The following is a 27991-nucleotide window of genomic DNA, read 5'->3' as shown; positions in this document are numbered from 1 at the left end:
CAGCACGGAGAGAGTATCAACAGCAGGGCTCCAACTAAACGTGTAGTGGGCTCCCTTTCTGATCAATCCGGCGCCCGTTTCATGACAAATGCGCACTACGTCGACAGAGAAACATTTCTGCATATTTATCAAGGCGATTCTAAACTCTCACTCCCGATTGAAGCCACTTTCCGCAAGTTTGGACTAAGAACCCTGCGCACATTAAAAAGCCAATGCGTTGGAAAGTTTAAATGGACTTTAAATGGGCTGATGTCGGACTCATGAGATTGTCCCGGGTTAATGGATTTTACTGAAGCTGCAGAGAAGTTTTTGGTCAGCCTGATAACCATGGATGTCCAGGATTAATTTGATTTTCTTTTGATCCACGCACGGACTGGCAAGAAAAATGTGACCACCTGCGTTTGTTTCAACGCCTTCTTCTCCTTCTTCTTTTTATTTTTTATTTCTAAAAGTCGTGTTTTTCAATCTGCCCGTAGAGACAGAGGAATGGACGGTTAAATTTGGTCTGCTGCAAGACGAGTCTAACAGAAGAGCATCAATGGATTGAGAGATTGTACTTTGAGCTTCAAGTGAAAAGTGCCTCAAGCAAGGTAAGGAGCCCCATCCTCTGCAGGCCCGTCCACTGAGCACAGAAAACACCTTGTAGTAGTTTGTGTATAGTCTGAAATGGATCAGCAACACTGTTTCTGTTGCCTGAGTAGAAATCTGTAACTTATCTGTAGTGTTTTTTTATACCCACTTACTGTGAGCCCTCTGAGTGCTGCTTACATGCCTGTCTTTTGTGTCCTGTTTTATAATTACAATATTATCTCAGCGACCTATAATTTGCTGTGCCAATAATGTCGGTTCCGCAGATAAGATATAGTGTAATTAAACGCTTGGCACACTTGGCTATCTTTGCATAACCTTTGGGTATCACTGCCACCACTTGACATCTAAGAATGAGCGTGTTTTTGTCATGTTAAGCCGTTGTGAACGGGCTTAACATGTTGCCCTTAAATCAACACTGTTCTCTCTCTATATATAGTGAGAACAACAATCAGTCAGTGTTTTTAAATAATTTATTTGGGGCTCCCAGCTGAACTGTCATCAGACTCCCTGACTCAGACAAAAGATGCACCTGTTTTCTTTTTAATAGGAGATCTGGGTGGTGACATAAAGGGATGTGCATCAAAATTCACTGTAGGGGTGCAGAGATAAAGGGCTTGTTGCTTTGTGTTTTGCTCTGTACGGACCAGACACTTTATCGGCCTGCTGCTCTTGCTTGGTGCGACATGCTGGAATAAACCTATTTTTAAGTGTTTTGTACTGAGGAGAGTGGTGATGTTGTGCTTTTTGCATAATATGTAGTGCCTCCTCCCTGGTCCCCATCCTTTGTTTTTGTTGTGCTTGCTAATACTGATCCGTGAGAAGGGAGGTGCATTGATGGAAACATCACTGTTGATGCCTTTAGTCCCTTGTGTTAGGAGGACTGTACGCACTATAACACCGTTTTTACTCTAAGTCTTCTTTATGCTTATTCAGCTTGCAGATTGTCAAAGGTTTTCATTGCTTTTTAACATTTTTGAGATACATTTTAACATGTTATTCCCTTAAAATAGTACACCAGTGAAAAAATGTTTGATTACAGTCTGGTTATCTTGGCAAAAGCTTTGATTGCTTCTGCATTATTTACAAGGAGACAGCCATTTTAAGAAGCAGTTATGCATTTTTTTTTGTCCCAAAATCCTTGAAGTTAATGTTCAGCAGTATCATCCCGGCGCTCCAGCTTCAGATGCCAGCTCAGGTGTCATTTTAAAAAGTAATATTCCATATTAATCGGCATGCAGAAAACCTTGACATTTCACTGGTGTATGCGGCCAACTATCCCCCGTAGGCAGATCGACAGGCTGAAGGAAATTGATTGTACTGAGAAACAAATTATTCATGAGCTGACAGTGGTTACTCCATTTCACTGGGTTATTAGTAGTTTAGATAGAGTTTGCAGTCCTCCATGGTGAGCACAAGGCAGTGATACTGAAGTACTGAAGCTCACTGGGTACTAAAAACGATACAGAAAATGCACAAATAAATGAGGCAAATAGGAAAAATAGCTGGGGTTGATTAGAGAAAGGTTTGAATAAAGTTTAAGGGCCATGCGGTACACCATAAATGAACACCATTGTCTTCATTTTACATCTCACTGGTTTTTGTTTTAAAAGTCTTTAGATTGGGGCACTAATGGCGGTATCTAAGCAAAGCAATTAGAACCATAACAGTAAAATACTTTAGACCTGCATTCTGTGGAGCTCCTTTGTGTGTCATTGATCTCTTGGTTTTAAAATAAATCCAGTGCTGTGCTTCAACACTGGACTCTTGAGTTCGTGACCTTTAGCTTTAGACCCCGGGTTCCTCTCTCTGTCTCGTCTTGAAAGTAGCTTTATAGGGCTGACCTGTTCCCGAGAGTTGGGGGCAGGGGAGGACAAAGACGTAGGGTTTACAAGAGTGATGTTAGCTGCTTTGCATTCACTGGACACTTGTAATTCTGCTTTCATTAGGCATGTTTGAGCTACATGAATGTGGATCATCCTGGGGAAAAGACATTAAATCAGTGTTTATTTGCATAATTTGCAGCATTGTTCTGCAAAAATGTTGAAATTTGTGTGTGTGACTAATTTGAAAATGTTCAACCATTGCTAAATATTAAATATTCCTATACCTTTTTGTGCTATATGTTAGTGTACCAACGATCACTATGTTAATCCACGTACAGTGGGCTTTCCTAAGAGACTAGGACTCCGGTCTCGTGCCCTGTGTGCGCCCAGCTCATTTCCTTTAGTTAAAGTAAATGTCAATACAGTTTCCTAACTGGGTTGCTGTGCCAGGGACATAATCCATGAATTGATTGCTTTACTGTGCGGGCTGGTCCAACCAGTCAGCCCTGGATTGATGGTTTTCAACCCATTCCTGTGTTCTCACGCAGTGTTTGTGCAGATCTGTTGCCTTTGTTCTGTCTGACTGTGTGATGTTTCTTCTGTGCACCTGTCAAAGTTTCTCCTTGAGTAACACTTGTAGTTCCTGCTATTGGCTGGTTTGTACCGAGGCCTGTCAGGATTAACAAGGATTACGAAGAGAGTAATTCTACTGCTTATCAGGCCTGTATCTGTCACTAGCATCACTGACGGATCTGCTTAGGTACTGAGGGATAACACACACTCTCACACAGATTAGGTCAAAAGTTCACTTTTTGTGTTGAGTTTTCTTTGAAAGTCGGAGAAGACAGTGGAGAATCAGATCATTTAAATGTCACTTCATTAAGTGTACAAGACTGATGAAAAGACTACAGCACTACTTATGGTAATTCTCGTACACTTCAGCTTGCTACTTTAGAATGCTGATTAGAAATCTATCTGACAGTCGTGGTCTGCTCTTTAAGAGCTGAACTGTGAAATTATCCAGCCAGTCTTCTTGTTGCACTGACGCAAGTGCAACAAGAAGCAAGTCCACACTGTGCTATAATCTGTTGGGGAAAAACCCATTTTTCAACCTTATTTTGGGGAAAAGTCATCAGAATTTATAAGCACTTTTTATCAGATTTGACAGGTCATTCTATATGTGCAGTTTTCTGTCTGACTGTTGATATTGCAGTTATGGCTCTCTCCCTGTTCATTTAGATAGGGGCCTGGTCTTGTTAGCCTGAAATAGCTGCCATGGGGCGTTACCAAGATGGCTGCCGAATGTTGGGACGTGCCTCTAAGGACTTTGAATTAGAAATCAACCCATTACAAAGTGTATTTTAACTATTGCATTATTCAGTTTACACCAGCCTGAATAATATAATAGTGTGACACAGAGGCAATGCATATGGAGAGGTCACGCCTACCAGCTGTTACAGCTGACAGGTTGGAATCAGCTTCTTGGTAGCATTAAATGCAAAACATGTTTGTTCATCCATCCATCTGCACAGACTCTGATTCTAGGAACCTTTTTCTTTAATTTTATTACATGTACATTTCATGAAGTATGAGTCACTGTGGTTTTATTTTCAGTCAGGTACTGTAAACAAAGCTGTTACCAAAGCTTTGTAATAATTAAGACACAGTGGGGATGAGCAAGCCAGCCTCAGTGGAGACAGATGGAGATCAGTACCTGACACCAAGAAAATATCCAATTTACTCTGTTTTCGGGTGTCACATGCATCCTCCATAAAATGTGGAAAGCACAACCTGCTGACCTTCCATCAAGTTAAGCCTCCATGTTGTCTCCACCAGCAGAAATTGTAGAATCCCAGTGGGCAGACTTGTGTGACTTGATTTACCAGTGATTGATCACTGCACATCCAGATGACAGCGTGTCCTTGATTTGTCTCACCAATTTGATCTCTAATTCAATTACACTATTAACACTCGGAGCAGCAGGGCAGGATTAGACTGGGTGTCACAAGTGTACTGTCCAGAAGGTTAAGTCATGACTAGATCCAAAGCAATTTGTGTCAATGAAATCCAGTGAAACAGTGAATCACTGAACGGTTTTCATGCACATGTTACAGAGTGAACTGTCTTGTGCTGAAGCTGGACTTCGCTGTTTTAGTCTAGTTCTTTCACTGCTTACCTGCGATAACCTTTTCTAAACTCAGGAAGGCTTTAATGTTTAATCATGTTGGGTTTTCATGTAGTTAGCACTTGAAAGGTGAGCTTGATGATGTCATCACCTTTTACCTTTGAAACTCACATGACCACTTTCCCTCAGAGAACCTTGTGAGGACATTATTAGAGTCTACGAGTTAACATGTCTGACATGCACTACTATGTATGGTGCATGCTCACTTTTGAACAGGGGCTGTCATCTGCAGTTTAAATTTATTATATATAAATCATAACTGCTCAAACATCATCAGGTGCAGTTGTCATATTTCAGGTTGCTGTTGAGTGTTTGTGGGCTTGCTACAGAATAAGTGTTCTGATGTTAACATCTGGGCTCCTGCTGAGGCCCTGTCTGTGCACATGCCAATTAAATAGCCTCGCTGTGCTCTGCTGCCTGAGGAAATAACCTGGTTGTCCTCCGTCTACTCTTGCACCTGCAGACAAAACCCCCCTCCAGGCTTCCCCTGTCTGTCTCTTTCCACAAAGCAGTCATATACTCCAGTCTCGAAGCACAGCAAAGCAGGCACAAGCAAAGACGAAATGTGTTACGTCTTGAGGTAGTGAAAAGTCCCTTTAGGACTAAATATGAACCAGAATTATAGATGTATGTTAGGATTTGCTCATTACTTTTGCTGTCATGTTGCTAAAGTGACTGTGAAGATGCCAGGCAAGATGATGCAGTGATGTGCAATCACTTCTATCGTTTTTTGGACTGCTGGAGGTGACACACAAATGATAGAGACTGAGCAGATTTATTTCTTTATTTTCTGAATCCATTATAAGAGTGCTTTTATGCCAACTCCCCTACTGAGCAAACATTTTTCGCTCAGTAGGATTAATCCTCTCCTCATTTCAAACATTGCGCTGAACTGATTCTGCCATACAAACATTTCTGACCACAGCTGTTAATTGTGCACCGCCACCCTCGTTTTCATCAGCTTTTACTGTACAGCCAACCCCACTATAATGTGTTTTTATCCCAATTCTCTTCTGCGCTTGGTCTTGTCTTTCTACTTGTTTTGGAAAAGTGCAAAACAAAAGTTATTACAGTGCCTCTCTGCCAGCCACGACAGAAACGTTCCCAGTGTTGGCCAAGTGTAAGGAGATAAATGCATCTTTCTGCTCTTCTATTCTGGGCTGTTTGTTTGCACAAACACTGCTAAGAGCCTCCATCAAGTGATTCACTTGTCCTGCACGTCTGCAGTACATCTCTGGTTGTATCAGCAGTTAATATCTAACACCTACCTCCTCTCTAAGAATAGCCTCCTTCTTATATTTCCTACATGAACTTAAAGTAATAAGCTGGTATTAGGGGTGCTGGATGGGGTGACTTAAGGGCAGGGTGTGAGGACTTCTGTTATGTTTGACGGACAACAACTTAACACTGTCCCTCCAATCCAATTTGAGGTGGAGGGTCTCATGAGCTGCAGCAGCTGTTCTCATCGTTCAGGCGATGAAGTAGGCCCACAGTTTGTGCAAGTGGAGTCCTGCAGTTTTGGCCCATTAGGACATAAAAACCAGTGGGTTTTGTTGGTGCGCTTGCATGAGCTGTTTGTGCATTTAGTAGTCAGCTGAAACACACTTGACGCTGCTGGCTGCTATAGCATAGTATTGATTAAATCCAAGTTAATCCCCATTGTTAGTGACAGTCTATTTATGCTACTTAAGTTCCTTTTTTTAAACAAGAGAACATCTGGAATTGTGAGACTCACCTTTCAATATTACTTGTGTCACCTGTCAATTGCTGTTGGCTTATTTAGTGTGAGACGAGACCTCCTGGATGAGCTGGACCAATCACAAGCACCAGGTTAATCTGTACGTACACTTAAAGCTCTGTGCAGGTCTTCTCTGTGGTCACACAAACACAGACACATACACACACTTTGGCCTGTGCAGGGAAACCTCCATAGGATGCATACTCGAAGCAATCTCCGTGTATTTGTAGCACTTGTTGAAATAGCTTATTTGCCTTAATCCAGCCAAAGCTCAGACATGCAATTTTCCCAAGGATTATGTGTTTTCAAAGAATACAGTTATTTATTGACCAAGAAGCATCTGGAATGTGGTGTAGTTGTTGGATAATGAGTTGATGTTAACTCGAGGGATTACGTTTGTCTGAGGGGGGATGTGAGGGATGTCCTTGTGCAGCGGTGAATCTGAATAGTCGACTAGTATTCTGCCCAAGTGTAAACGGGATGTGTGGTCTTCCTTTTCAGGTCGGGAGATGTGTGAAGGAGTGTGACGGACGGCCATGGGACTGGAGAGACGGTGGCTTCAGGCTGTCACCACTGCTGTAGCCATCTGTCTGCTAAGTGAGTATGCTAATGCAAATATGGATCCATCGCATACATTAGCAATGCATTTCCATATTTAATCTCTTCTCTCTTAGTGCTACGCTCAAAATGAATGAATTTGTTCTTATTTTCTTTTTTACAAACTGTTCAGTCACAAAATGCATACAAACTATAAAGACATTTTGCAAAACTGACTAGTGCCGCTGGAGCTGTCATATGAGAGTTAAGGATTGTAAATGTTACACAAAACTAGTTCTTTTATTTTGCTAACTGATTAACAAATTAAAAGTAAAAGAAGCAGAAGATGCAAATTGTTAAATTATGCAACACTGATACAGAAAATTCACACAGCCTATGTAAATAGGACTTGTAGAGATTAACAGTGATGAAAGTCTGCCTTGTTGGGTCACATTTACATGATCCTGTGTTTACTGTTTGTCTTTAATCTTTGAAGACTAAGATCACTTTTACCACATTATGCAGCATTGTGATATTATCTGTTACCTTCAGTCTGAAGAGTTTTCAATGAATGAGTGATTTTTGTTTAATTTAAATTATATTCTGGTTGATTTTTTTTTTTTTTTGCACATTTGACAAAAAAAAAACTCATAGCTGGTCCTTAAAGAAGACATAATAGGAGAACTTGGAAAGTGAAAACATTCATATAATAGAAATTGCTTTGTGCACTGATGTCATGTCATATATTTAAACAAATTTGTTTTTCATAAGACTTTCCGTTGGGACTCGTTAGTCATTAGTTTGTAAGACAACCAGCTGCTTTGCTCCATTTGTTTCTGCCGTTTGTTTGTCATTCCACCCAAAGTTTACATCGTTCAGCAACATCAACAAGACCTGCGTCCCTTGTTATGATAAAGCATCGCAAAACAGTTGGCATATGTTGCTGTTTGGCTGCCTACATACAGTTTGAGTGAAGAATCTGGCACAGCTCCCACCACTGTACAGCAGAGAGAGTGAAGAGGAGGGGTTGCAGCGCCGACATGAGTGGACGAGAGAGAATGGGGCCAAAATCCAACTTAAATAATATCTCTGGGTGTGGATTTAGATCAATCCTGGATTTATACTACCCCCAACCCTAGGCACGCTTCTGTGTGCGTGCATGCGTTTGTAAGGGGGGTTGGTGGTGGGATTGATTGTAGTGGTCTGCAGACCATGTGTGGACCCCAGGGGGTGGTGGGATGTAGGCTGGGGCAAGCAGAAAGGGTCCTGCTGCCCTGCATCAGAGTATCACCGCCAGCCCCCCCAACCCTCAGAGATTAAAGTAATCGCCAGGCCAGATGAGTAGCAGAGCAAACACTGGCACCCAGTTGCGCACACACCCACGTGAGCACATGGCACTGAGGGAGAGACAGGGGAGACTGCTCCAGGTGTCACTAATGGGATTGCTGTGTGTTTGCAGGCTTTGCGGCCATTTGATCTTATCACCAAATGGCTCAAGATTGTTTTACATGCCCTCTGATGGCCAAGCTTTTAACACTGTGAGCATGTCATATCCAGCGGCTGGTCCAAACTGCAGTTCAGCAAGGCATTTATGGATCAGTTATGAATCTTGTAAATGTTTCCCGACAACTTTTCTGTGTCTTGACCTTCTGCTGCCTGTGTGGTCATGCACCCTCCTCTTACCCCAGAGATGTTACTCCATGAGAATAACTTTCATGACCAAAGAATTCCAGCGAAATTAATCTGGCCTCTTTGGCAGCTGCAACTCTCTTTAAACAGCCCAACAAAACATGATTTGTGTGTTTATTCACATTTTTTGCTGTTTATTGCTTCTTGCGCTATCAGCACATGCCCAAATCCAGTGCTTTAACTTGTGTATTGCTGTTGTCTGTGCAGGTGTGTCTCAAGGTGTGGCAACCTTGGTTCGTGCCAGAGAGGGGAGCTCTGCAGAGCTAAGCTGTAGTCTCACTCCTACATCCAAAGAAGCCACCACCCCAAACCTCTTTCCGCTACATGTCGTGGAATGGGTACGGCTCGGTTACAACGTTCCCATCCTCATCAAATTTGGAGTGTACGCTCCTCGTGTTCACCCAAACTACAAAGGTAAGCATTATTCCGATGTGTTCAGTCACGCAGTCCTTTCAGAAAAGTGATGAAAGACTTGCTACTTGGCTGCCAGTACATTCTCTTGAAGTAGATCTGTAAGACCTCACATCAAGTGAATCGTTTTTCCCATTTCTTTATGTGATTTGACTGCACACAAAGACCACAAATTGAGCTTTAAAAATACCTCTAAGTAGGAAAAAGGAAGAGCTGAACTTGGAGCTACCATCATGACAGTATCTGACCACCAGTTGACAGATTTCTCTAGTCATGTGTCCAACTAAACTTTCTCAGCTCATCTGTCCTGTGTGGGCAAAGGTAGACATAAAGAGGTTACACTGGTATTTATGAAGACTTGGGGAGGGGAAGTTTGGATGAAACAGTACCCCAAATAGATAATCCATCCAAAGCACAGTCCCTGTAATTATGGCTAGTGTTCAGTCTGTGCTTCCAGACTGCAGTTGTGTGGCAGGCAAAAGGGGAAGGGCGAGAATGGATGTGTTTTAATGGAGGCAGTTAAGGGGGGTGGGGTAGCTGAGCAAGAAGAAGGGGGATACCAGCAACGCTGCTCACGGGGGATTAGGAGTGTAGGTGGGGGCCTGGTGGTCTGATGACAGTGTTTTATTAGTATGCTGAGGGGTGACCCAGTAAGGGGAGATTGTTGTGCTAGAAGGAGGATGGATGAAGCATTGGGAATAATGGGAGTTTTCTTGCTGGAGCCCTATAATCCTGTCATTGTCTAGCAGAGTACAAAAGACAAAGAGGGGTATCACAACCTCCTATTGGTCTGCCAAAGCCAACAGGACTTCTAGGACACCCAAAATCCCATACTGTCCCAACTGGGTCACTGAAATATACAGGGAGCCTCTTATTAAAATCCCCCTGGATACAGGAAAACATATAGGCGGTGCTACAGAGAAGAAACATGTTTTCAGCCTTGTAAGAACTCAGGAACCTCTCTGAAGGTATACAGAAGCCAAGCCATAACCAGGCTCCCTCCAGTAGGCAATTGGACAACATGTGTTTGGCATGTTAACCCTCTTGTAGGCCGTTAACCGTGTCATTGTTTAGGAGCAGTCATCTGATACACACACAACCACACTGAAGCAAATAACGCTGCAGAGATGTAGCTCAGAGCAGAAGAATGTTTGGGGTGCCACCATGTTTTGGCGTATTCATCCCTTGTGTGTACTTGTCTGGTGTGGGCTTTGCCCCGTTTGTTTGCATTCGGATCCTCATATCTCCCCTCCCACTGGAGGCAGATGGTAGCATGTGAAGCGTGTCAGTGCTGTGGCTGTAATGTATTCTACCCTCAAATTAAAATGTTGTGGGATTTCAGATTTAAGCACAAGACAGTCAGTTCGACAACCATTTCCTGATCTTTGTCTTGGCTTGTCAAGAACAGGAACAGAACAGGAAAAGGAATGATTTTCATTTTGAGTTCTAAGATCAAGAAACAGTTAAAAGATCAAGAAAATGAATTATAGGCATTGCAGAAACCTATGCTAGGGGCTAGGGAGGTTTTACAGCATAATGGCTGCTTCCAATGAAGCTAAGTAAGGTGTCAGACAGAGTATGCAAATACTAAATCAGTATTTAGTATTAAAGTGTAACATTTTTGCCTTTGGTGGATTCATTGCATTACAAAGGCCACTTCATGAAGTAGGTTAAAATAAACCATAAAAAGCATTCCCCAGTGCAATCTCTGGTCTGCTGCTTTGTCTCAGACTCACTGATGCTATTGGCAATTTTTAGCAACTGAGATGAAAGAATTGGAGCGAGTGATATCTTGGATTTCTGTTTCAGTCCCTTAAACTTGCAATTTATTGATATGATATCAGGTGTACTTGAGATTGTACTGTATTTGAGGAGTGTCACGGTGCACAGTAGCGTCCTTCTGTTGACCCTGTTAGACACCAGCCTGTTAAAGCCTCTGAGACAGTTTGTCGTCTGCTTAAAGGGAATCAGGAAGATATACCTCTCATCCCTCTTCCTCTCAGTTTCACGCTAAGCATGGCCTGGAGGGCTGAACATTAGTCAGCTCACAACAAAGAGGAAACAGCCAGATAAACTCTGACTGACACACTATTATAGTCTGTTTGAGTTGTATTTGTTGCAACAATATGTTTGAGTCTCACAGTGTCAGAATGGTTTACTGTTGCAGGGTTAGATCAAATGTCGCCTGTGTGCTGAAGCAAATCAGTAGAGACTATGAGCAGAGGACTCTGACCTGAGGTTAGAACGACAATAGGCAAACCCCCAGATCTCAGCAGGCCTCCATCACACTCTCAGTGTGACCTCTGAGCACTGGAGAAGTTAAAGCCTGCATTCGTCACACACATGCATGAGTCACGTACACATTCATATACTTACCAGTGCACACACACAAACCCTGAACTCTGTAACCTTTCCCCTGGTAAACCTAGGTGGAATTTAGTATTGAACAACTCAACTTTTGCAAACATCAGTCTGTTTGACAACTTCAGAAGCAGAAAATTAGCCCAGCTGAAATGTGAAACTGATCACTTTGTCAACTCCAACCAGTTTTTCTGCCACAACAGGACCAGGGTGATGTGAAGTAAACAATGCCACAATGAAAGAAGAATAGATGCTGGCTGCAACTTGAGAATTTCACGTTAACCAGCTTAGAGCAGTAGACTATTACTAAGGTTCTGTTACCTCATGCCTTAGGTGTGTCCTTGGCTAGATTCATATTAAATCCTGCTTTGCTGTAGATACATAGTCCAAGCACCATCTATAGCCTCTGTGAACAGTTGGAGGAGTTGCTCAAGCAATCCACTGCTGGAATATTATTTTAATATATTTAAAAAGTTTATTTTATTAACAATGAACAACTGAACAACTAAAGCGGTCCACTGACACTTATTTACATCAGTGTTATCTCCTCCTGACCTGAAAACAAAGCTCATGTTCTGCACTAGAAAACAGTTCAAATACCTCATGTAATCTCTGGATTTTCATTTCACAGATCTTAATATTAAAACTAATACTTTGTGATCATGTACAAGAGCTAATGCCACTGATAAGTTGAGTTGCCGCTGTAGTGAAATTCAGCACGTGAGCCGTGTGTGCTTGCTAGTTCAGGGGGTTAACAGAGCTGGACAGAGCGAGAGGGACAGAGTTAACTGTAATCTATCTCACGACAAAGAGCTATTCATAAGAGGGTTAAACTGATTAGGGGGACAGGAGGATTGAAGAGAGAAATTTGGGGGAATGGGAGGGGTGAGCTGTCAGAGGCAGGGGGCTGGTCCCAGACTTATGATTGTATTCAAATCAAAACACATCCCACAATGCACCTCTGCCCGGCTCCCTTATGCACATACGGATGGACAAAGAAAAGCAGGGCTGATGCTTCTCCAAACAGAATAATCTGTCTTCCTCCATAGTTACCCCTGCTATTGTATCACATGAAATTCACAATACTCCATGTATTACTTGGTCAGTAAGTGTCATTGGGAATCCCCAGTGCACAAAGCACATGTTGATTCCATTTCTTTGGACAATAAAAGGCTTGTCTTAGAGCTGTACATGTCACAAAACTGAGAACATAAGATATGCATGTAAAGAAAATATCGTATATCTTAAGTGCCACCAAAAATGAATAAGATTCATGAAAGTACAAAATATGTGCTATAAACTATTCCCACCTCGGGTGCATTGTAGTGGTTTCACTTGCAGAAAAAGCCACATCAATCTTGTGTAGAAAAAAAAGAAATAGGAGATGAGATCAGTGAGACAAGGCCAGCTACTGGCCAGTGGCAAGGCTCTGAAAGCTGAGTCGTTCCCAACCTGCCACCCACTGGGTGAGAATCTGACTCTCACTAATATGAAGAGGGTGCGTCTTAGAGGTTCAAACAGCACTGCTGGATTAGCGTTTCCATTTTCTACCCTTGGCTGCACTGCAGCCCAACCTGTTGGAAACAAGGGCCCATTTTAAGATAGACTGGAGCTGTCATGTGATAGCTGCTGGAGAAAAACAGTGAGGAGGAGGATTCTGGACAAAGATGGAGCAGCAGATATTGTTTCAACAGTGCTTCTGTCTTCCATAGAGTCTAATCATGTTTGTCTCTTGAGGAGGACTCGTGGACATTGTGCTAATGTAGGACCATGGGCAGTGATGAATGTGTCTGCTGCAGCACGGAGGTCACAAAGGTCAACCTCTCATTGGTTGTCAGTGGATGATCAATGCACGTAATTCCAGTAACCTCTCTGTAACCTCATCCAATTCCTCTTGTATTTAAAAACAGGATGTGTTTTCACAAAGAGTTTTATCATTTTCAACTCTTGTGCTCAGTTATTGAAGCATATTTGCATTTTTTCTGTGCATCAGTCCATCAGAGAGAAAAGCAGCCTTTTTTGGTTGACATCCTTGAGGCAGAGCACCTGCAGAGTGCCATCTGAGATTTCAGTTCAAGTCTCAAGATGCAGCATTCAAATTTAAATAAAGCAACATTTGTCACACAGCCACGCTGTTTGTCCACAGGCTGAAAAGAAAGGTCTGCTCTTTTCTTGCCTCTCATTAATTTTCTTCTTCTTTCCCGTCCTTGCCTCTTGTGCTCTTGGATGTGACACCAGAGTGTTTTTTTAAAATCTAAACATGTTTCCCCCTGCTTGTAATTTTTCAAATCTGTGACAGTAGAAACCCACCCCCCTGCACCATCGACCCGCCCTTACCCATGTTTGGCTGTGCTGTGTTTCTACAGCAACTGAATTCAAATCTAAACCTACAGCCCGGGCTTTTCTTGGTCTCATCACTATGGCAACCCGAGAGAATGAGGAACGGGGGGCTGCCGTCTCTTTGTATTGATGGACAAGAGGGAGGCTACGGGAAAGGGTTAAGCGTTTGATAGCGAAACCAGAGCTCCCTTGTGTCGAGCCAGGGGGCAGGGCACTCTCTAAATTTTGAAAATCAACATGTATACACACCCACGTGCTTCTGAACCCACGAGATCAGCGCACATGATCAGTCAGTGGGATTTCCATCAGGTGCGCTTTGGAGGTGCATTTAGCCGCACAGTGATCTGTAATATTTACCCACATGAGGATTAGGTGTATTTTAAAGGGTGTGATGTTGCACGTGGTAGTGTTTTTCCCTCTTAGCCTGCAGTGGGCGATTAATTCTGTGTGTGATTAGAAAAGGTTGCATAGGAAATGGGCAGCTCAGGGAGGAGCCCTCATGGAGAGATAAGAGGAAAATGCCTAAAATTATCCCCATACCTGTTATCATCTGCCTGCACATTTCCCCTCTCAGAGCCCTGCCCAGTTGTTTGAAACATGCTGACCTGAAATCAGAAGCATTCATTTTATGGAGCCTCTAAGTGCACACCGCCCATCAAACGCTTGCCTGTCTTTTAGGTCAGTCAATCATTAAACCTAACTATTAAGGACAGCAACAGCCCCAGTCAGGAATGCAGGGTTAATTGTTAGCCATTGTTGTCTGTCTTTACTCAGTGTGTGTTTTACCCTGTCTTCAGGCCATATACAGAGTTAAATGAATCTCATAGCTTTCAGGCTGTGCTCCAGACACTGCTGTCTGGAGGGAAAAGCAGTGTGAATAGTGAGGATATTGTGTTTCTTGTGATATTGTTACTTGAAGGTTGAAAGACATTCAAACATTCTTTCTTGCTATGTGCAACATCTATGCTGTAAGAGACAATGTGTCTGTCTGTGCTTACTGTAAAGATCTAACTAACTGGATGAACTCTTTTGCAGTATGTTATTATTTCAATACCTTGCAGAGCACAGAATGTTACACTCTTCATCTCAGCAACTCATTCGCAGCTAGCAAGAATGACGAGATGCTTGAACATCTCCGCATTTCCCTGTTTACTTTCAAACTGCTTTTGCAGGGCCTGGTATGAGCAACGTGTGTGTTTCCCCCCTGCACGCATCCTCCTGTCGTTTAAAGCCCTGAGATTGAAGGGCAAAAAAAGAGTTCATTGAGAGACTGAATAAAAGGAGGGGGTGTACCCTGAAAACCAGGCTGCAGTCACCAGGCAACCAGCAGATCAAGTTTCAAAGCCTGACAAGGAGTTGTAAGAAGTACAGAGAGGAGGCGAGGGAGTGGGGCATTGGGTGCGTGTGATAGGGAGATGTGTGTGTGTATGCTCGTGCACGGATCCACTATGTTTAAGGGTGTTCACATACAAGTTCATAGTGTGTTTCTTGTGGTTTACCTCTGTCCATCATCTTTACTGAAGAAAAACGGATGGCTCATGTCAGTACACATTGTTGTGGATTTCCCTTTAACAGCTGAAAAATAAAATCAATAGAATAAAAAGAAGATCTCAAACACTTCTCTGTTTCAGTGATTTAATGAAGCTGCATTCAAGTATTCCTGGCATGCTCATCTTAGCTCTGTACTCCAACAACCAAACCCTAAATGACAGGACACCATTTTCATCTGTCATCCTGCATATCATTATAATCATCACTTCAGTGATTCATGTGTTTGCACTCCAACTCAGAGCCACTCGCTTCTCATTCTCTGAGCTTCATATTCTGTCTGCCACCTCCACTGTTTCCATAAATGTTAAGTATGTTGTTTGTTATTTGCGACAGACAGTAGAGCTGCAGTTGATCTTCACACTGTGCGTGGATTTGTCTGTTAGCAAAACGTCTATGACTTTGACTGTGGCCTTTGTGACACTGGATGCCTGTGTCCTCTGCATGATAAGCCCTCTTCCTGCATATGCTGACTCTGCCTGTCTGCCTGTGTGTGTGCTGACCCCTCTCTCTTTGCCCTCCCACCCTCACCCCTCCTCTCACAGGCCGTGTGTCTCTGACCCGGGGTGCCTCTCTGCTGGTAGAGCGGCTGACCCTGGAGGACGAGGGCTGGTTCGAATGTCGCATCCTGCTCCTAGACAGCAAAACCGACGACTTTCGAAACGGCACATGGACCTTCCTCTCCATCACAGGTGCAGCACCGCAGGGTTTTGGGGACTTGGGAGCTGTTCCTTTGGTTTCTCATCACTGGCACTGTCCTTATTTAGAACAACTACAGCATGGGGTTTGGCTGGGACTCGGAAGGCCCTGGCTGAATTTCCTGAGTGTTATTGCAGTGTACTAGGAGGTTCTGTGTGACGTCCTGTGCACACAGTGATCACATCTTCTCTCTGTCTGTCCTAGCTTGCTGTGACCTATGGGTAGATGCCTAAAGCAAAACCCACCCACTTCTCACTCAATCAGTGAAGCTATAGTAGAGGAGTTCAATCTAGAGTGTGAAGTTGGGATTTGTTATGATTGTACTGCAGTGAATGAAAATCCTACGTGTGCTGCATCAGGTTGCAGATGACACCTTTCTTGTAAATATCAGTATTACATCATTCATATATCATATGAATACATGTTACTTAAGAATCTGTTCACTAATCCCAAAGCCAAACTTGATACAGTGCATTGTATGCAGACAATGGTGACATATTTTATCCAAAGCTCTCTGCAATTCAACAATTGCTTATATTTTTTGCAGTGATGGTCTCAGTACAAACCCCGGCAGCACTCAATGTAATTTCAATTTGGTGGTTTTACATTTATTGTGCTCCATTTACAGTTTCTCTTTTTAATTATATTTACAGTTACTTATGAAATCTCTAAATCTCATTGAGTTTCAGTGACAACTTAACGTCCAACTGTACATCTCTACAGAGAGATACACAAGATGTTGGGATGATCTGTACTGCTCAAAACATTGAAGGGAAAACTTAACCATCATTATTTTAACTAAACATCTGGGATATCGATCTGTCCAGTTAGGAAGTGTAAGTGATTGTGAAACCCTTCCCTTAGTGGGTTAATAACTCTGTTTTTCACTGTCCAACTATTGATATTCACTGTGTACTTTATTGAGCACAAAATGACGTGAGAATGAAGTGTTCCCTTAAATTTTTTGAGCAGTGTAAATAAACTGAATTGTCGAGGCATCAAACCAGTTGCCACTGATCGCTAATGTGTCTGTGCTGCTGGAGGTGCTTTAAATGCAGGGCAAATCACACCAAACCTTTAGATGTTTTGTGAATTTCTGGAGCGTTATCCCTTTACAGATGCTTCGTTTGTGTTCTGTTTACCCATTTGAGTATGTAAATAAAGAAAATTATTCCATCTGTTCTAGCTCCACCTGTGTTTATCAAGACACCACCAACTTTTGTGGAAGTTCTGCTCGGAGACTCGCTGACGCTCAGCTGTGGCGCCCATGGCAACCCTCGACCAACTGTTGTGTGGCATAAAGATGAGAGCCCAGTTGAGAAACATGAAAAAATAAAAGTGAGGAGGATTAACAGATGGCATTTGCAATATTCTAATTAAATACTTTATAATTAGCATTTTTCTGCAGGAGTCGTAGCTTTGATGTTTCTTTGAAGCAGACTGCTTTGTTATCCTCCCCGCGACTGCCTCATAATCTTCCTCCACCTTTTCTCTTTGTCTTTGATCGTCTCCCTCGCTTACTTTCGCCCTATTTCAGGTGCTCAATGGTACCTTGTCTCTGGCCTCCGTCACTAGAAATATTTCAGGAGTGTACAAATGCCACGTGTCCAACACAGAGGGGAACCTGACCCACTCTACGCAGCTGCAGGTCAAAGGTAAGTGTGAACTGTCCATCATCAGGCAGAGACAGAATCTCTGCTTATCTCATGCTAGGCAACAGCACACAATCCTATTGTTTTTAAAAAGTAACATCAACCACGGCAGTTTTTTCTCAGATAAATGAAACTGTCTCTGTCAGTATCTTTGTATAAAATCTTACTATGATACTGAAACGCACACTTGATTGAGTGCAGTACAGGTTGAGAATCATGGTTACATACAGTAGTCTATGCTGCCACCTACAGTCCATTCTGTGCTTTGCAGTGACTTAAGACACACTCAACACTGATCTATTAACCCTGGTCATTACCGACTGCAGCACCGCAGGCAGCTTTAATATGTTCACAAGAGTATCTTATTTTTTTCCTACTCTTCCAAAAAGGTCCTCCTATTATCATCATTTCCCCGGAGGACACCACTCTCAACATGTCCCAGGATGCAGTTCTGCAGTGTCAGGCTGATGCCTACCCTTCAAACCTCACCTACGAATGGTTGAAACAAGGACAGAATGTTTACCATATTGAGTGAGTCCACGTCTTGATAAAGATAGCCACGAATACTGAAAATATGTACTTCGATGAAATGCTAAGAATTGTATTCAGCGGAATCAGTTGGGCATTTTTCCAAAGCAACTTGCTAATGCAATCAATTCTAATGAGATTATTTATAAGACAGTTATATCCTTTGGCCATGAGCACACTGTAAACCTGAGACAAAGGGGATTGTTTCCCAGATTAAGGTGCTGTCTTCCAAGAATATGCTCAGACAAATATCCCTTATAAAGAATTTTTTTTCCCTTGCTCTAACAGAGACTTTTTTTGTCATAGTCAATTTTATCAAATCCTTTAATGCTCCATCTTTTTGAACCTTTTAGGTCCCTTAAGTCCAGAGTGAAGATTTTGGTGGATGGAACACTTCTTATCCCTAATCTCATCCCAGAAGATGCTGGCAACTACACCTGCATCCCAACTAATGGGATACTGACCCCACCCTCTGCTTCTGCACATCTAAAAGTGAAACGTTAGTCTATTATCCATGTGCTTTCTGTAACTCTGCTGATCTCTGTTGCTGAGGGTGCTTGCATTTACCAGCAGACCATAATTTGTGATTAATTTTTATTTTTCCCCTCACATTAGATCCTGCACGTGTAGCTCGAATGCCCCGGGAAACATATTTACCTGCAGGCATGGAGGGCATCATTGTCTGCCCTGTCCAGGCTGATCCACCTGTGCTGTATGTCAACTGGACCAAAGACGGGAACGATTTGAATCTTGACAATGTAAGTTATGTATGATGGAAATAATAAGTGTTTTGAAGCATAGATTTTCATAAAAATGCACAAAGAGCTTGGAATTAAGTTACTGCTTTCACCTGTCCAGTTTCCAGGTTGGATGGTGAACTCGGAGGGTTCAGTTTTTATAACAACAGCAAATGACAATGCTGTGGGCATGTACACCTGTACAGCCTATAACAGTTACGGCACCATGGGCCAATCTGAGCCCACCAAAGTCATTTTGCAGGTGAGGCTAGTGACTATTAGGTTTAGTTACAGTTAGACATGGGCAGAGGTACAAAAACTCTCTTTCTATTTCAGGACCCGCCATCATTCCGATTGCCTCCACGGCCTGAGTATCTTCAGGAGGTGGGCCGAGAGTTGATCATCCCCTGCGAAGCTAGCGGAGACCCTGCTCCGAACATAACATGGAGCAAGGTGCAGGAGATTTTCCATCCTGGTTCATAATGATGCTGCACAATCATGTCTTATTTTAATTTGTTACTTTCCTTCCTCACAGATTGGCCCTTCTCCTCGTTCCCCATACACTGTGTTGGCTAACGGCTCCCTCTTGCTGCAGCCTCTCAGTAAAGATCACCATGGGGGCTGGGAGTGTTTGGCCACTAATCGTGTGGCCACTGTTGGTGCAGGCACTGTGGTCATGGTGTTAGGTAAGTGGGACGCCCTTATTTCTGCAGTCAAAGATGTCGATATGTGACTCTTCAGTCAAATGCATTCAGATGTGTTGTCAGCAGTTCAAATGTACAAATATTTTTCTGTTTCTCAGGTACCAGTCCGCATGTTGTGTCTTCAGTGTCTGTCACCACAGAGATGAACCAGGCCAATGTGTCCTGGGTGCCTGGCTTTGATGGTGGATTCACCCAGAAGTTCACTGTATGGTCAGTATATGCGATACATATAGTATGACACAGTTCTCAGCTCCCAACAACAATCACAATTTTTATGCCCTGCCTTTATTTTGGCTGTTTGGAATGTTTTCTCAGGTACAAGCAGGCATCCAGGGGGAAACACGAATGGGCGTCTTTGCCTGTGCCAACATCCAAAAGCTATCTGCTGGTGACTGGGCTACTTGCTGGCACCGGCTATCAGTTCAGTGTCCTACCTCAGAATAAACTCGGCTCTGGACCTTTTAGTGAAATTGTAACCGTGCGAACTTTAGGTTTGTACAAGTGAACTTCTTTTTTGATCAGGCTCCCTGTTTTGCTTTTACTATGCATCAGTTTGAACTTTTATTTGATCTTCTTGCCAGCTGTGCCAACAGACCCGCCTACAGCTGTCACCACTCTCCCAATCCTGGACCCTCCCATATTCCTGTCAGCCAACCGGACAGAGCAAGGTGTTCTCCTCCAGTGGTGGCCTCCTGAGGCTCCATCCTCTCCACTGACAGGTTATGTGCTGCAGGTTCGCAGGAATCAGGGCCAGTGGGTCATCCTCAGCAGCATCATCAGTGCCAATCAGACTGAACTAGTTGTTCAAGGACTGCTGAGGGTAATTATCTTTTTTTTTTGTTACAAGCACCAGCACTTTCCAAGTCTATCTTGTTTGTACACTTGGTTACGTGTACATTATACTATTTAGCTATTGTGTCACAACCTATCTGATATGCAATGAAAATGTTTGACAATGCAACTCAACACAAGCACCGGATCTGTGTTTCTCTCAGGACTCTGCTTACGATCTGAGGCTCATGTCTCGCAGTGATAAAATACTCAGTGAACCGAGTGAGTCTGTCAACATATCCACCACAGGTAAGGGGGTTTATATAAATTGCCATTACAGTAATCAAATAGATATTTCCTGGATATTTGCAAAAGTAGCAATGTCCATTATTGACTCCGGATCTTTTACAGGAATGGAGATGTACCCCCTGCGCCCAAGTTTCTTGGAGGTCATCCCTGAGCCACTGTTGGCTGGTGTTGTAGGAGGAGTGTGCTTTCTGTTTGTGGCCATCATACTTTCCTTGGTGACAGCATGCTATATGAGTCACAGGAGACAACGTAGACGCAGGAAGAGAAGACAAGGTATAGAGGATATGATATAAATACGCCTTTTCCCCCCAATAATATGTAATTATTTAAAACTCTGAACTCCAATGCCACCAGTGGGGTTTGAAAGGCATGTTACATTTAAAAATTGCCCAAATCACATAATGTATAAAAGATTAATATTTCTGACGATCCCTAAGCTAATAGTGTGTGGGTTTCATCGGGAAAGTTACTCAAAATATAAGACCTTGATATTTCATTCAAGTCACCTTGTTCCACTTGTCTCATTTAATAATGTGCCAAAATTAAACAGTGTGTACTTACCACATTCTGTTAAAAAAAAAAAATAAAAAAATAAAAAAATATTCTCCACTCCTCTGCACAACCAAGAAGACATTTTGTGACTCAGCTGCCAACAGTTAGTCTGTGACAAAATCAGGGGCTATTTGGCTGAACTGCGTTTATACAGAGCAAAGAGACAAGTATGAGAACAAAATAAAAAATGTAAGCTGTAAAACATCTGCAGTATGTAAAGCCACTGTTTCCAGTATAGATAACACGTGCACACTTGGAAAATATTGTATATGTTTATTTCACTTAAGTTTTTATAATATAAACAATCGAAGAAAATACCTATTTTTCTTTTTTTGATTTATGGTAGTATAACTGTGTCATACTGGAGTAAAGACATGTTTGAGTTCTCTCTACTTCTAGCTTTGGTTGTGCTATCTCCATAGAGGTGCAGGAATGTATAGTACATTGAGCTTACAGTGAGTACAAATATGACATAAGTGCCCAGAAGCTGCATGGGGTTCAGAAGGTTATGTTCTGTTGGTGTAAGCAAATCACCATAATTGGTTCCTGAGTTGGGCTTTGGGTTTTGGGCAATTTCATTTGTGCTGTTATTTAAACTTTGTATTCTTTTTGCGTATTTTTATAGATCTGCCAACTGCCTTCCAGAAAAGCCCATCACATGAGTAAGTTCACTTACTTTTACACCTGTACATTTTTATTAAACACATTACTTCATTTATTTTACAGTTGTAACATTCCATGTATCACCCATAAAAGCCACTAAAAACCACTAAAAGCAACCTTTCTCTCCATAACTTCAGGCAAGGATTTATTTACGTTCTCTAATCCGTTTATGACATTTTGACACCATACTTAGAATGAGTTGAAACTACTTCCTAACCTGGTATTAATGGTAGTATTAACGTGAATGAAGTGACCAATTGCACCTGTTTTAAGCATTTTTTTTCTGTCTGTGTCTTTCTCAGAGGTCGTTCACCTCCTCGCAGCCCAGACAGTGTCCTGAAACTGAAACTGTGTCCACCGCTTCCCTTTTTTCCAAACTCCTCCTCATCACAGTCTGATCGGTCGTCCTTTGATAAAGGCAGCCGTGGGGAGTATCATGACCAGCGGAGACAGCTCTTGTCCAACTCGTCTCCACCACCTCATTACACACTTTTTGAGAGTCACCTGGGGTCCCAGGTGCCCTCACCAACTGCTCTGGAGTCCATTTCCAGAGGCCCAGATGGACGCTTCATTGTCCAGCCACTGCCAGAGGGCTCCAGTCCCTCCAATAAGAAAAATGGAAAAAAGGAAGTCCTGCAAATTAATGGTGAGGCAAGTGGCTCAGGGAGCAACAGGACATCATTCAGAGACTCTCCGAAGTCAAGCATTTTGAGCTCAGAGAAGGATGAGAGGAAGGATTCTCCTCTCACTGTGGATGTCCCAGAGTTGAGCAGACCTCCATCGTCCCCTGGAAGAGTACGGGCCATGGCCAGGAACTTCTCCCGCCACGGGTGTTTTTATTCTGATGACGAACAGGGATCAGAGGTTCTCTTGGAAAGAGCCAGCTTTTATTCAGACAACAGCGAGAAAAAACCCAGTGATTCTCTGAGGAGGTATCGCATGCCAGGCCATGCTGACGATCTGTTCCCCAGTTTGGGGAGGAAGACAAAGCTTCTGGATAGAGACAGAGACAGACCACTCCATTCAGGCTACCAGCCTATCGAGAGTCAGTTGACTAACAACAGCACCCAGATCTCACAACTTGACTGTGAGCTAGAGAGGGATAGCATCAACAAGTGTGTCCAACTGGCAAAAGAGAGGGAAGAAATGGAGAGGGAGTTGAAGAGCTATACAGCCGAACAAAGAAGCCGCAGCCGTGGTAGAGGAGACCAAACAGAAAGCCCTCAGAGGGATGAGCCCAAGCCAGCGGATGATATTTGGAAGCCACAAGATGTTAATATCAGACAAAAACACAGGCCTTCAGGTCAGACAAGTCGTGTATCTGACTATAGGAGGGCGTGCTACTTTGGCAGCACCAGCAGTCCCATGGATCGGCTCCCTACTTCTCGCATCCAGTGGGACATTAGCCCCGTTACATCTGTCACCAGCCTCATTCCTGTACAGACCCCTCGCGATTCCAGGTCACAGCATCCTCACACATGTAGGGAAGCCACAGAGGATTCTCTTGCTGTTGATTCATCGCGCTCTCCCGTCACCCAGAACACCTCTCTCCCGATGCTCTCCCCTGATGTCACGTCTGAAACTCCTGTTCTGTGTCTAGAAACACCAGACAGAGCCAGATCACTGAGTCCTCCGAGAGACTCAGAGATCTGCTTGAAGTCCACGAAGAAGACACCAAATGGAGGTATTGCTCCAAGGTCCAGACATTCATATGCTTATGCAGGCACACAGCCCTGGGACTCAGCTGCCAAAAGCCCTTCAGTCACCAACGAGAGGCCTGAAAGTTCAGCTTCTGCAATGTATAATCAGCCTGAGAGAACTGCAGAAGTAGACTGCACATCCACAAGGGATCCCAGTCCTTCTAGTTATTCTACCTTACCCTATGAGCATCATGGAGTAGGGGCAAAGGCCAAAGACGGAGAGATTCAAGGCCATGGTGACCGACGTAGTTCAGGGCTTTACTCTGATTTAGAGAGAGAAGGCGTCCGAGCACGCTCCAGGAGAAGCGACAGATGTCTTTTCTCTGATAGTCCTAGCCCTATCACAACCTTAACTCTCGTAGAAGAAGTTGAGAGTGACCAGTCTCAGTTTTCTGTCCCTAGAATGTCAGACTCCTTGAAGGCCAAGCCTGCAGCCCCATCTCCCAAAATGTCCCCACTCCAGACAAGTGCAATTCTTGAATATCTGAGCCTTCCTGGTTTCATTGAAATGAGTGTGGATGAGCCTGTGGAAGAAGCTGAAGTCTCCGACACTACTGGTCAACGTTCACAACTACAGCCAGAAAAACCAATGGTGGCTAAGCCAGATGTCGTTCCTAAAAACTGGGAGGTTCATTTTCAAGAAAACCGGGAAACTGATTCGAACCAAGAGGAGGTTTGCCTTGAACAAACTCATTCAGCAGGTGCTTCAGAAGCTACCATCAATGGTAGTAAAAAACAAGGCTATAGACGTCTCCTCTATGCGGAGCCGAGAGTACGATTTCCTGATGACATGAGATCATCTTCACCCGGTCCGGAAAAAACTAGCAAGCAGCTATATGATGAGAAAACAAAAATTCGAGCTGGTAATAAAAGTACAGACAGACCTGAATCCCGACTTGCATCCAGGTCAGCTCACACCTTGATGAGTGCAGCTAAAGGCATGGCAGATATAGTGTCAAAACACACACAGAGTATTGTAGACAATAGTGAGTTTTCATCCAAGCTATCCCAAAGACAAGCTTCTCAGGGCAGCAGGACTAATAACATTGCATCCCGAATATCTCAAGCCCCGGTGCCATTTTTAAAGAAATCCTTAAGCATAGGCCCCTGTAGAACTCTCTCAGGCATGGGTCAGCCTCGTCCTTTCCTAAAGAAATCCATTAGCTTAGGCTCACAGAGGTGGGAGCACTTCGAGAGCCCAAGAGCATATATTTCTGAGAAATGCTACTGGGACGAGTTCCCACATCCAGATGTCAGAGTGAAGTCCTACAGTTTGGGTCGCATGCCGTCTTCCCTACCTAGACCACACCCTTCCTGGAGGGAGTATGTCCCATTCAGGCGCCCCAGCATGGAGAGCTTAGAGAGGCCTCATCACGCACAAAGATCTTTAGCTAGTCCTTCCTACCTCACTCCTTCTATGTACCCACCCAGACCAACCTCAGTCTCCCCAATGCTGGAACCCTGCGATCCACGACGACAAGCCACTGTTTTCCCAGAGTCTGCCAGGTGGTCTCCCTCATATCAAGACACTCTGAGGTCTGCCCAGCACAAGTATGTCCCCATGCCCACCTCTATCCCAGTCCCCCAGTACCAGCACTGGCCAGGACACAGAGGGGAAAGACCCATGGACTACAGGAGAGGCCCTCCGAGGTCCTACCTGCCCAGGGGCATTAGCTGGCCCTCGCCTTACTGTCCCCCCTTTCCACCCAGAGAGGGAGAAAGCTACAGACAGCCAGACAGGATGATGGGCAGGGGAGGGGAGACTGAGATCCGAGAGGTCAGAGAGATCAGGGAGGGGGGGAGGGCCAGTTATGCCAGTCAGAGCAGCGGTAGAGGTAGTGCTGGTCTCTTCCGACAGTCCCTATCCATCACTCCCACGCTGCTCAGCTCCCCAGAAACCACAGAGGAAAATGAGCAGCACAGAGCTGAGATGGAGCTGCCTGAGAGGAGAGCGAAAAGGTGAAACATCGCCACACTGGAGAGCCCTCTTGAGAGAGGGATTCATTTATTTTGCCAAAATAACATTCATCTGGTTGTTTTTGTTTCTTGTTTGTGATTGCTGATGTTTGACCACTTGTTTTGTGTATCTCATTAGAAGGAACACATCAGTAGATGAGAGTTATGAGTGGGACTCTGCTGATGCCTGCGTGGACTCGGAGGTCCTGGAGGCCACAAAGTTTGATCAGTCGCAAACAGGTTTGCGGACAGGCAGGGGGGAACTGAGATATGATCAAGCTGGTGGCCTTCAGGATCAGCGACACAAAGGTGAGCGTTTCTTTTACACCCTGAATGTGTTGTTCTGATTTTTAATTTTTTTTTTTTGTAATGTTGCATGTGTCATTGTGAGTGTAATGCTTGATGTGATGGTTCTGGCATGTGTTCATCCTGTGCACTTGTGCTGTGATTATTGTGAGCTTGTCCCATGACGTGCCCATCCATGCCTTTCCTGTCCCTGATGCCCCCCTCAGGCCCGTCTCCCTCAGTCAGCCCACCAGTTTTCAACCCGCCTCGCTGCCAGTACAGTCGCTCCCTAAGTGAGGCGCGTTTCAATGCTCTGCGCCTGGAGTACCAGGAGTACAGGCGGGCTCAGGAGTCCCGTGAGCCCTGCCTCACCCCTGGCCACGAATCAGACTCTGACTCCAACTCAGCGGTGCTCTAGCAGTTTAAATCGGTCCGTTTATTTTGCCTGCCCTGTCACCTCTTTCCTCCTTTTTCCCCCTCTCATTGCTCGCCTGCTTGCATCCTTTTCTCGCCTGCTACTATATCATAGATGTATTGTAAGTCTGCATGCCAAGCCTATGCTCCTTAAATTTAAATCAAAATGCTCTGTTTCTGTAGGACTGTTCTCTAACGCTGTACTTCTCTTTGTCTCCACAGGTACATCTCCGACCAAAACCAAATAGCAGTTTTAATGAACAGAAAACAGCACTGTGGTCCTGGACTCTGTCACATCTCACTGGAGAACTCATTGTTGAAAGTTTTCATCCTTAAAAAGACAGCACTACTGCATGTCATCAAATGTGACACTGAAACTCTGTAGTTTTATTCTTTTTCTTGTACTTATTCCACTGTGCTTTGCATATTGAAGCTGAGAAGGACTTATTTATTTTTCCAAGAATCTTGTGCAGCTGTATTTTGGGATTTTTTTAAAACCTTGACAATCAGGCACAAAGCTATGAAATGTTCATGGAGACTAAGAAAGATTTACAGTGTGAGAGTTGAGAAAGATCTGCTTTATGAAAGCGGCAGTGTGCTACATAATAAAGGTTGTATTACAGATTAAGGTGTAGTGCATCCAAGACGCTAATGACAATTATGTAGTTCTGTTTCAAGATAACATCTGCCTGTGGAAGTCTAAGTAATGTTGCCTGTGATGCCAATCAAACAGTGCTCGAAGCATTTTCACTACCATCTGACTTTTAAAATGAAAGAAATACTCCAATAATAATAGTACGTAAAGATCGCAGCTCCGATGATCTGATGGTAAACCTCCCTGCAGTTCATGTTACCCAACTTTCATATTTAAAACATGTTCACCTGCTGCTTGCCTGAAATCATTCCCCACATATTGTCTGTCCCAGTAACATCCCCCTGTTGAGACTTTATTAATCAGCCTCCCAGTATTTGTTCAAAGTGTACAAATGTTTATATATAGTTTAATGTGAATGAATCCTGCCGTTGTATTGTATATTCATCATCCCTTCATCGTTTCATCAGATGAGAAAATGCTACTTTACTCCACCTGGATCAGTCAAACTTTACCTCTGTGACTAAATACTGTAAAACTTGATAAGAAACACAGGGAAAATTATTTTTGCCTTATTTTTATAAATGTCGTGAGGACGCATGGAGGGGTCGACTGACGAGCTGTAGTCAAACAAAAATGACCAGAAGACAAAATATGACTGATCACTTGTACCTTTTTTTTTACTCACACAGTGATTTTTTTTTTTTTGTATATTTATTGAGATGAGTTACGATATGCAACAATGTTTACAATTCACATCGCTGGTGTGAAGGCAACACTGTGAATATTTCATCGACTTCTGATTCTGTATTTGAATTACGAGTCTGTTGTTATGAATTTTGTGCCCATTAGCCTACATGTTTTGTTTTTTACTGAAATATGACAGAAGCTGTTTTTGTACGTCACCTGACAAACAGAGATTTAAAGACTATCTTTGTAGCTATACTTTGGAAAGAGTCAACATTTGTATTATATTTACTTAAATAACCCAGATGAAAATCCTCGTGTGGAGTGAGTATGCATTTCTGACGATGGCTTTGGAAGCTTTGTACAAACTGGAAATTTTTATATCTTGCCACCTGGTTGTTTATGTCATTTTTATATGTTTGTAATGAATAAATTGTTTTATTCTGAATGAAGGAGTGTTTTGTGTTTTTCTAATCCATGAGGAATTTCTTGTTTTATCGAGTCAAATAATTGTCATCC

At 43.3% G+C, this 27991-nt stretch overlaps 1 protein-coding gene across 2 annotated transcripts; it reads left to right on the top strand.

Moving 5' to 3' along the window:
* Position 1: 1 nt before the first annotated feature.
* igsf9b (immunoglobulin superfamily, member 9b) lies at positions 2 to 27920 on the top strand. Of its 2 annotated transcripts, XM_035956264.2 has the most exons (22): positions 2 to 590; positions 6839 to 6934; positions 8771 to 8977; positions 15769 to 15915; positions 17109 to 17260; positions 17460 to 17577; positions 17964 to 18105; positions 18456 to 18601; positions 18718 to 18860; positions 18961 to 19101; positions 19176 to 19292; positions 19375 to 19525; positions 19642 to 19753; positions 19859 to 20034; positions 20125 to 20363; positions 20539 to 20623; positions 20726 to 20896; positions 21801 to 21837; positions 22141 to 25497; positions 25634 to 25803; positions 26007 to 26209; positions 26416 to 27920. In XM_035956264.2, exons 2-21 carry the CDS (start codon positions 6874 to 6876, stop codon positions 26195 to 26197), a joined length of 6063 nt encoding a protein of 2020 aa, XP_035812157.2. In that variant the 5' UTR covers positions 2 to 590; positions 6839 to 6873; the 3' UTR covers positions 26198 to 26209; positions 26416 to 27920. The 2 variants fall into 2 exon arrangements, with proteins under 2 accessions (XP_035812157.2, XP_035812158.2); XM_035956265.2 differs by lacking the exon at positions 26007 to 26209.
* Positions 27921 to 27991: the final 71 nt, after the last annotated feature.

This window comes from Amphiprion ocellaris, chromosome 6 (assembly GCF_022539595.1).
Source record: "Amphiprion ocellaris isolate individual 3 ecotype Okinawa chromosome 6, ASM2253959v1, whole genome shotgun sequence".
In the NCBI taxonomy this organism is placed as follows: domain Eukaryota; kingdom Metazoa; phylum Chordata; class Actinopteri; family Pomacentridae; genus Amphiprion; species Amphiprion ocellaris.
This window is presented reverse-complemented; position numbering and strand designations above follow the sequence as displayed.